Raw genomic sequence first — 10,608 nt, 5'->3', positions numbered from 1 at the left:
TATTGTTGGGGAGAGATTGTTTTGCATACTCCAAAGGAATTTACAGGAATATAAATAATCACCACCACTGTTTCATGGACCAGGACCTGAGAGGCTCAAGGGCCTTGTGTGATGTGTCAGCATCGGAGGCAGGCCTGATGACCTTTTTGTCTGGGACTCTTTCTATTACACAGTCACTTAGGAGTAACAACTGATAGAGGCATTCCAACCATTATTCCATCTTTATGGAGATGGAAAGTGAGGCTCAGAGTGATAAACTGACTTGCCCAAGGTTCCCACATGAGTTAGTGGCAAAGGCAGCACTAAGACCCCAATGGGGTCACTTTTTCACTGTCCAATATCAGGATTCTGACTTTACTATTCAATTTGGGGGACACCCTGAAGATCTCTTGTACCAAGTGATTTCTGATGAGGCAGGCAGGGGCCTGCCTGCAGAATGAACAACACAACATCCTTTTTAAATGCAAAAAGTTTATTTTTTTTTTTTACAGGTGTAAAAAATATGTGTATATTCACATATAAAGAGGCACAGGACAGAAACACGAAATTAGAGCATTTGTTCCTTAATTGCACATTTTAAAAGGGAATTTAATCCATCATATAGATATTACAAGCCTCCTTTCCCACTCTCCTCCCTACCCCAATGCAGCAGGAATCCCTATAGGTTTCTGCTATAGGGAACTGTCAGGACCAAGAAACAGGAACTAGAGACCAGTCAGTCTGCTTTAGTCCTCTGCATGAATAAACTTGGCTTTAACAGGGTTAGGACTGGCTCTAGAGAGGGACAGTCCCTAGCATCCACAGTGCCACTCTCCTGGACAAAACTGCATACTCCTAAGATGGAACTGTCAACCAACTCTATTACCAAGCATTGTTTAGAATTACACTCAGGACTCTCTAATGCAGCATGGTTGGTGGTTGGTGAAAGTCTAAGGAGTGGGAAGCCAGGGATAGCCAGGGAAGCCATCCTCCTCTTGTCCCCCTGGAGAGGTGCTGCTGAATTCACAAACTTCTGGAGCTGAGGAAGTTTCTTCAACCAGCAGCTGACACTAAATCAACAAACTTGGCATTACCTGGCTAAGCCTATTCTACTTCATTCTGCCTTCTAGTGCCTGACCCCTACTTACAGGGTGGAGGCACCTGATATAGAAGGGGCATAGGAAACAAAGGAGGAGACATCCATCTGAAATAACTTCTGAGGTCAGCTACATGCGTAAGGTCAGGGATACACAGAGATCTCCCTCCTGAAAGGCCTTTCTTTCATGGAGGGAGGTGCAGGCTTATAAACCGGAGGTACCCACTGAGGTCAGACAGGGTGCACTCGCCATTGAATAAGACGGATCAGAAAATTCCTCTCTGGGTTAAGTAAAGTCAATTTATTGCAACGTTCATGTCTTCGAAGCAAAAATCAAACTGGCAGTCACAGACATTGGTGTGGCGCCCTCGGAACTCAATGCCTTACTCCACTTTGTGTAGTTTGAGAGTCCAGATTTTCATGTTTGCAATACTTGAAGAGAATTCAGGCAGGGCAATGACAAGACCCTTACCCATTGAGCCTTCTGACCACTTCAACAGCCCTGAGAGTCCCAACATTGTCACCTAGAAATAAAAAGAACAAACAAGACATGATCATCATATGTAGCCAGCTGAACTAGAGTGGGGAACGATATTAAGTATTATCTGGTCCATTCTCCTCATCAGACAGGCAAGAGGGTAGGGCCTCAGGGAGGGAAAACTACATAGGAAGTTCCTGACTGATCCAAGAACCAAAATCATCTACATATAAGACTGTGCTACCTGAAGAGACAGTAGCTAGAACTGATGCAAGTGCCTGGCATGCTATCTCATTTGATCCTCAGAACAGTCCTTGAGAAGGTGTTACTATCCCCATTTTACAGGTGGGGAAACTGAGGCTGGAAGAGGCTTAGCAACTCATCCAGAGTCACACAGCAAGTAAGAAGAAAAAGAGCAGAAAAATAACATCAAACAATCAACCCAGTCAAAAGAATTTGGAATTTTGCAAAGCAGTGGGGTGAGGTGATTTCTCCTATCTGGGAAGAGAAAAACTGAGCAGTGCTTCCAGCACTGAAACAGACTAAATGACTCCCGGGACTTGATGAGTGTTCTTCCAACCCAGGAAACCAAAAATCATAATTGGAAACAGACTCAACCTGTGGGCTGCGTAATGACACAGAAAACCACAAATGAACATTATCTATGTTGCAATTTTCATTGCCGTGGGCAGCTCCAGGAGTGCGAGATCTCTGCTTCAGAGAATTTTTGGACATGGCTAATGTTTCCACAATGGAAGGGAACTTTCTATAATAAAAGGCAACATGGAAGGCTGCTTACCTTTGTGCTGTATGTTGGGACAGGGGAGTCCAGCTCTACCACTCCATTCTTTGGCCAAGAGGTGAAGAAGGCATACACATCAGATTCCTTTGTGGTGTACCTGTAGAAAACAGTCACCACAGACTTATCCAAATGGAAGCTTCGCCTTTAATTGAAATATTCACAGAGCACTTAACCTATCAGAGTCCATTTCCATAGATAGGTCTGCTAGCCATGGGGTAAGCCATGTCTGGATACAAGAGAGATCCTCACCTGGGATGGGACATAGACCTAGTGACCCTCAAATGCAGAGGGAGGCAACTTACCATATGGTGGTGGTGGTGTTCTTTTCCATTTGCACCCTCCATGGCTTAGAAGCATAGATCCCCTCCCCATTGATGCTCAGCCAGCTCCCCACAGAACGGAGCTTTTCTTCAAAGATGGGGGGAATGATCCCATCTCTTGTTGGCCCAACGTTGATCAGATAGTTGCCTCCAAAAGTCACAACTTCAATTAGTTCCTGAAAAGAAGAAAAAAAGAAACAGTGAAGTGCCTCACCTATTAACAGCGGTGCTGGAAACAGTGCTGAGAAACTCACAAATGTTAAAAACAGTAACCACCACCAAACAGCTTTGAGCACATTTTCTGTTTTCTTAGGCCCTTAGAGATCATGGAGGTCAGACTCACATAGCCAAAAACCTGCTTCGAATTCAGGTCTAGAAGGATTCTTAGAACACAGAACTTTTGAGCTGGAAGGGACCTCAAAAGCAAACCCATTAAATATTTTTCAACCTTCTCCTATATGCCATGTAATGTGATAGGCACTGGCAATACAAGAAGGAAAAAGAATAGGGACAGCTAGGCAGAGCATTGGATAGAGCAACAGGCCCTATAGTCAGGAGGACCCGAGTTCAAATCCAGCATCAGACATTTACTAGCTGTGTGACCCTGGATGAGTCACTTAACCCCAAGTGCTTCCCCCCCCCGCCCCCCCCCAAAAAAGAAAAAGAATGACAATCCCTACTCAAAAGTAGTTTCCATTATAATGGGGAAGATATAGCGTAATGATGTATACACCATAAATCCAAAATGAATGAATACAAAGATATTCAGAGTAGTTTGGAAGGGAAGGCACAGGGATCAGGAAAGGCTCCATGAAGAAGATGGTATCAGAGCTGGGAAGACTCTTAGAACTCAGAATGTCAGAGTAGGAAGAGTCCTGAGAATCAAAATTTCATAGTTGGGAAGACTCTTGGAACAAAGAATGTCAGAAAAGGAAGAGACCTTAGAACTCCATATCAGAGCTGGATAAAAGATTCATTCAATACAGAGGGTGAGCTAGTCCAATCTCCTAATGGTATAGATGAGAAAACATATCTGAGGAAGAGATCATGTAGCTAAGATCTGAATCCCAGTCTCCTGACTCCTACTATAGTCTTCCTACTATGTCCTCCCTCTCTCTACCCTGGTTCAAGAGACCAAAGCCAAAGCAGCTCTTACCGAAATGATTTCTATATCAGTCATAACATCATTGCTCTTCATTGTTCGCCGATACCCCCAGGCATGTTTATCAAGGGTGGTGCACATTTCCCACTTGCGTTTTGGAAGAGTATCTGGCTTGTACTTATCATGACAGGTAAGGTAACCTCCATGATTACAGGGATTGTCCTTGCCCCATCGATCATTAACCACAATTTGATCCTAAAAGAAGAAAGGTAGAACTGAGTCACCAGGGATGAAGCTACACGGATTCCTTTGTGTGCAGCTATGAAAGGAAGCTGACCAGGTTTTCTTAGGTGACTTTACAATTCAAGAATGTGTTCTGCTAAGTAAAGCAAAACAAGCCCTATTCCTTCCCTGGCCCTCGTGATAAGGATGCACAGCCCTTCACCATCCTAGCTGTCTTACTCTTGACATTCTAGCTTATCCTTGTCCTTTTCAAGCCGTGGTGCCTAGAACTGAATATGATCCTCCAGGTGAAGTATGAAAAGGACCAAATAGCAGCACTATCATCTCCTTACTTCTGGAAGCTCAGGCCCTCTTACTGCTGCCCAAGATCCCATTAGCTATTTTTTTTTTTTCGCTCTCGTATCACATTGCTAACTCCTATGAATCCTACAGTCCACTGAATTCCCCAGGTCTTTTTCAGAACAATTGTTGTCGGTTAATTCCTTCCCTTCCTCACCTCCCTCTTCGGTCCCCATTTCACACTAAGATGTCATTTTGTACCCAAGTGAAGACTTGCTATTCGTCCTTATTCATTTCATAATTAGATTCAGCCCAAGGCTCTAGACTTATCAAGATCTTTTTGTATCTCACTGCCTAATATGTTAGCTATCCTTCCTAGCTTTCTCCTGTAATTGTTGGGACCCATGCTATGCATGGATCATACATACTATCTTGTATTATAGTGGTGTGCATGTGATTTATTTCCCCTACTAGAGTGTCTTATCAATACAGTGTGCATATAGTAGGCATTGCATAAAATACCACTGACTAAAATGAAATGAAATTTACATTGCTAGGCTTTGGCACACTCAGTGATCCTGCCCCAGACCTAAAGGCCGGTTTTGGATGTCACTCAAGACTCCATGCTAGGGAACAATTCTTTTCAACGTCTGCCAGGAACAATGTGAATGTGCAGGAACTTGAATTCTTATTCTTGCCCCAGACCCACAAAACATCCCCACAGCAGCATGCTGCATTCTGCATTCTTGGAAAGCTTCCTTATCTCCCCATCCAGAATTCTCTTCTTGCCTGACCACTCACAGAGGGGAAGGAAGGATACAGTTGGTTCCAGGCCCTGGCTCACTCCACCTTCTACAGTCACAAGTAGTCCTTCAGTCACCCACCTTTACAGGGCTGTCATTGTACAGCCAGGCAAGGAACTCGGTGGAATTCCAATAAGTGTCAGGGGCTTCCCATTCTCCATCAGACCAGATCAGGTCAGGTTTGTACCTGAAAGACACATGGAAGGGTAACATGCTGGAGGAGTCTTTACAATCTAGAACATCAGTGGGGTTTAGCAGTGGTGACCTAGCAGTGGACCAGAAGTCAAGAGACCCAGGATCTAGGCCCCCCTCAAGCACTTGTGAAGAACCACATAACCCCAGGCAAGGAATTTCACTGTTTGAGTCTTACTACCTTCATCTGTAACACTGGAACTAGACTACTCTCCTAGCCTCCCAGGGCTGAAAGCATGGATGTCGAGTACTTCGTAGAGAGGCAATATGGAGCAGTGGTCAGAGAGCTACCTTGGAGTCAGGAGGACCTGGGTTCAAGTCCTGCCCCTGGACCATACAGGCTATGTGGACCTGGTAAGCCGCTTTATTTTTGAGCACCCTCAGACACTCTCTAAGAAGATGCTGTCTGCCTTGGAAAGTAAGCTCTTCACTGGGAGATCTCTACTCCAAGGAAATGACATACTTCAAAAAAATAAAAAGGCTTTGAAGCCATAGAACGCTATTCCTTAAACCCATTCCCAGGGCAGTGTTAACAGGCTTTATCTAGCTAGCCCTTCACTCCATAAATTATTGGTCCCTTGGAGAGATAGGAGGACCTTGACCTTACCCCTTAGTAAGGCTGCAGTCAGAGCTCAGTGGAATGACTTGTTTCCTAAGAGGATATTTTACAAACAATAAAAACTGCCTGCACTTCCCATTTCTTTAGCCCTTTAGAGTTATAAAGCCCCATGAGATGGGAATTATAATATAAATGCACCAACCCAATCTTAGAGGATGAAAACTGAAGGTCAGAAAGGTTCTTACTTGTTCACAAGATCAATCATTTCTGGCAAGACCTTGGCGGTGACAAAATTCTGGGTTGTGAAGTTGTTTTCCTTGTCAAGCATATAGAAGGGATGAAACCACTCCAAGAGTGAGTGGTACAGTCCATAACGGATATTCCTAAAAAGACGAAACAGGAAATAATTACCTCACAAGGAATTTTTTTTAAACAGCTACTTTTAAAACATAAATAGCAAGACCCAACGTTACATAGTGTGGAACTGACAGATGGGGGAATTAGAATCTGAAACAAATTTCAATTTCTTTCAGTAGAATTCTCTCATATGGAATTTTTTTAAAGGCTACTTTAAAAACACAAATAGAAGTAGGACCTTCACATATGCATTATGTAGTGTGAAGCTGACAAATTGGAGAATTAGAATCCAAAGCAAATTGCAATTTCTTTGCAGGGCAGAAATATTTGTTTTAAGGAGGTACACAGGAGGGATTCAATTCATCAGCAACAAATATTTATTATAGGATTTACTTCAAGAGCTGCCTTGAATTACAAAGGAGAAGTGGCTTAAAGTATACCACTAAAGAAATAGGGGAGTTAAAAGCAAGATCAGGTCATCCTGTGGTGTGTCTCAGGAATAACAAATGGTTAGACCACCTGCTCTATTGCTATGTTCTTAAAGGTTAAGAAGAAGTCCCCTAGCATGCTGGATGGACACCCTCTGGCAAAGGTCAACTGCAGAAGATGTGTTGAGATCTGCGTCATTAGAGGGATGCCGTTAGAGAATACTATTAGAAGCAATATTTACCCAGAGGTATAAACACCCTATATTATGGAAATGGATAATAAATTGGGACAGCAAATTGGGACATTTTTCCCCCCAACCTGTACAAACATCTATACCTCCTTCCTCTGGATTGTAACCCCCCCACTTGCATCCCTATCTTTCCTTTCTTCCCAGCTAACCCTTTAGTGCTTTCTAGGCTGTAAGAAAATGCTTCTATTCCTTCATTTACAGATGACTTCCAGTAAGACAGATAATAGGGGGTCTCTACCCTAGAGAATCTTCTGTAAATAGTTCCTGCCCTCCAATAGTTTAAATAGCTCAGATATTTGGACACCCCCACCCCACTTCCTTTTCTGAGGTATCCATAAAGTCAAAACTATTTTCATTAATATTAAGGTATTTTAATTTTTAATACAGCAACTATTGATAGATATATTCCATATAAACAAAAACTCTTTGAGGGGGTCCTTAATAATTTTTAAGAGGGTCCTGAGACCAAAAGACTTGAGAGCCACTGATATATTAGATCCAAATCTAAGTTAGGGGTGGCTGGGGTGGTATGGCTAGTTACTCAAACTCGGAAGCTAACTCCAGCACTTGGATTCACCTGCCCTACCCTCCTCAACTCAAATTCTAATTTTTCTTTAGTTCAGGATCAAGGGTATGTGTGAAGAAGTGTCCTGGTTTGAGTATATTGGGGGCAAAACCTAGGGAGGAATAAATGAATGGAGGGGCATGTGATAGGCAATCACCTAATCAGAATTACAAAACTGGAGACTCAGGACTCTTCAGCACCATTTAGTGCAATCCATCCACGACAGGAATCCTCACTACTGTATAATCATCTAGTCTTTGCTGGATGACCTGAGGAGTCACCCACCCTGTGGAAGGCAGCCCATTCCACCTAGCCTTGCTATTAGCAGTTTTGGCTGCCATACCATACTGCTGATGCATAGGGAGCTTGCAGTTCACTAAAACTGCAGATCTTTTTCAGAACTATTGTTCTGAACCAAGCCTCAAAACACTTCCTGAAAAGTAGGACTGGAGAAGCTCCCAGTCAGTAGATTCTTTCCTGGGCTGACACAGACAGTGCAGCCTATTCTAGGCACTTTTTATTCACCAGCCAAATGCCACTTGTAGCCTGGTCATCTTTGGCTTAAACCTCAAACAAGCAGGGCCTCGACATAATAATGCTCAATGACAATGAGACTGTTCTGCAGATTATTCTTAGTTATCTGGGAAAGCCAAGGGGACAAGCTGAGATTTTCAAGTGATTGAAGGCCAGCAAAGGGGAGTCCAGGGCTAATAAAAAACCAAACACACTTACTTCTCTCGGAGGAAAGGCCCCAATTCACCCACCAGATCTCGGTGTGGCCCTACGTCCACAGAATTCCAGTTCCAAGATGTAGAACTGGGCCAGAGTGTGTAGCCTTCATGATGCTTACTGGTCAGGACCACATACCTGTGGAAATCAAAGCCACACGGTCAATGCTTTCTTCCTGCTCAAATTCTTTTGCATTTATTTATCTGTGTACATACTGCCTCAGTGAAATTAAGCTCCTTTAGGGCCAGGGGGCTGTTGCATTTTTGTCTTTGTATCCCCAGGGCCTGGCACATAGTAGGTGCTTAATAAATGTTTATCAAAGTAAATTAAATCTGAACAATGGAAAAAGTCACCAGTAAAAGTTATCTAAAAACAAACAAACAAACAAAAAACCCCCCAGCTATCTGTTCTCTGGCCTTATGAATTAAAAATCGTGATTCTAAGATGTGGACTGTAGCCTTTACCAGATCAGCCAAGGGATCCAGGACACAAAAAGGATTAAGATTAAGAACCTCTATTCGAAACCTATGAGAGAATAGCTGCTGACATTGTATTAAAAGCTTGAAAAGCTTATTTTACATACATTTTCTCATCAGAGCCTCAAAGTAACCCTATGAGGGGAGTGTTATCAGATTTAATCTCATTTATCCAAATCTATGTTCCTATGTAAATCTCATTTCAGATTTACAACCTGGACAAAAAACCAAAAGAAGCCAAAAATACATCCAATCGAAACTATTACAAGCTTCTAATCTACTAACTTCTGGGTTGCAAAAGTGGTCAGTTTCCCCAGGTGGTCACTCTAGCTGGTCTGGGTAGTACTAGGCAGCTAACCCACTGTTTTGGGGTCTCCAAAGTGATTTTACTCAATTTCAGGAGGAGCCCCTTGAATTGCACAGTACCTCTGTATCAGAGCATCTGTACTGCTGAGAACAGCCCAGCACCTACTAGGAGCTGAATACTGTTTGTTAATTCAAGGCAACAAAGCATTTATTAAGTGTTACAAGGAAGAGCAAAACCCAGTCCGTATGGTAAGAAGCTTACAATTTAATCAGGGACACGACAGTCAAACACCTGGATACAAAACATGGAGAATTCTAATGGACCTCAGAAACCATGAGGAAACTGATATCCAGGAAGGAAGTTAAATGATTTGGCCAAGGTGACACAGGTTAAGTCGAACTCATTCATTTTATAGATGAGCAAACTGAAGCTCAAGGAGGTCAAACAATCGCTGACCTACTATGTGTCAGGTGCTAGTCCAGTCGCTGTAGATACGCATACAATCAATGAAACAATCCCTCCTCCCAAGGAGTTTGCATGCTAACTCACAGTAAGCTCTTTCCCTCTCAGATGATTCTTGCTACAGGGGATGCAAAGTAGTGGATAGAGAGTCCTGTACTGTAAACATTTATTGAGCGCCTGCTATGTTGTAGACACTGTGCCAAGTGTTGGGGATTCAAAGCAAGTTACTTTAATTCCCTCAGTCGATTTCCTCATTTGTAAAAGGGGATAAGGATAGGATAAAAGCGGTAAAATTTATGAAGATCTAAGTCTTAGCCACATTATATAAGTACATACAGAAGAAGTCAGAGATGGAGGCTGGATTTAAGTAGACCCTGATGGGGAGCTCCCTCCCCAAACTCTCTCAGCCCTTCCCTGAAACTCTCCGGGTGGGAAGAGGTACGGCTTAGTGGAGCAGCCCTGGAAAGTACTGGGTTTGAATTCCACGATCCTGGACCCAGACCCCTCCTCCCCTTCCTCCACCCCTTCCCCTAATCTCTCTGGGTCTGTTTCCTCATCAGCCTGCTGGGATCAGGGTGGTCCCCGACCGGTCTCACCTGGCCCCGGACGCCTCGAAGATTTCCGCCCACTTTTTGGGGTCGTAGAACTTAGCCTCAAACTGGGGACCGAAGTCGGCGTAGGAGAAGCCAGGTGGGTAGTTCTGGCGCATGAAGGCTTCGTAGTCTGCATCTTTTTCGCCCTGCCAGAAATACCAGAACCATTCGCCCCAGGCCGGCACCGAGTACACGCCCCAGTGCACAAACACGCCGAATTTGGCCTCGTCGAACCAGGAGGGCAGGGGCCGGGCGTCCAGGCTCTCCCAGTCCGGGGTGTAGCGCTTCGGGGTGTAGCGCGCCAAGGCCGAGGCGGCCAGCAGGAGCAGGGCCAGCTGCCCGAGCCGGACAGCTCCCATCATGGCAGAGTTCACCTTTCTACTGCTGCAGGTGAGCCCGAGGCACCTTCATATGTATGCACAGGGGAAGCTCGGCTCCTGCTCGCAGGCTCCGCCTCCTCTCCCAATGATTGGCCAAAGAGGGAAACCTGGAGGATCCGCTTTGGGCTCGGTGGACCCGGGAGGGAAGACAGGAGCAAGGCTCTGGGGATGAGGATGATACTGATAATAATTAGCATGCTTGCTAAT

At 44.2% G+C, this 10,608-nt stretch overlaps 1 protein-coding gene across 1 annotated transcript; it reads right to left on the bottom strand.

The window, feature by feature from the left end:
• Positions 1 to 532: 532 nt before the first annotated feature.
• On the bottom strand, positions 533 to 10,383 carry LOC114027417 (tissue alpha-L-fucosidase-like). Its single transcript, XM_027841462.1, has 8 exons — positions 10,025 to 10,383; positions 8,187 to 8,321; positions 6,099 to 6,236; positions 5,184 to 5,289; positions 3,832 to 4,032; positions 2,658 to 2,851; positions 2,353 to 2,452; positions 533 to 1,599 (listed from the first exon to the last, which is right to left on the bottom strand). Exons 1-8 carry the CDS (start codon positions 10,381 to 10,383, stop codon positions 1,459 to 1,461), a joined length of 1,374 nt encoding a protein of 457 aa, XP_027697263.1. The 3' UTR covers positions 533 to 1,458.
• Positions 10,384 to 10,608: the final 225 nt, after the last annotated feature.

Source organism: Vombatus ursinus, unplaced genomic scaffold, assembly GCF_900497805.2.
Source record: "Vombatus ursinus unplaced genomic scaffold, bare-nosed wombat genome assembly UNPS02014859.1, whole genome shotgun sequence".
Classification (NCBI taxonomy): Eukaryota; Metazoa; Chordata; class Mammalia; order Diprotodontia; family Vombatidae; genus Vombatus; species Vombatus ursinus.
This window is presented reverse-complemented; position numbering and strand designations above follow the sequence as displayed.

Excerpts from the sequence above, each read along its gene's own strand:
- LOC114027417 (XM_027841462.1), bottom strand. The coding sequence starts at position 10,383 with ATGATGGGAGCTGTCCGGCTCGGGCAGCTGGCCCTGCTCCTGCTGGCC. Across the intron at positions 6,237-8,186 it reads GGGCCTTTCCTCCGAGAGAA|GAATATCCGTTATGGACTGT; the intron begins GTAAGTGTGTTT and ends TCGTCTTTTTAG. Across the intron at positions 5,290-6,098 it reads ATGATTGATCTTGTGAACAA|GTACAAACCTGACCTGATCT; the intron begins GTAAGAACCTTT and ends TGTGTCTTTCAG.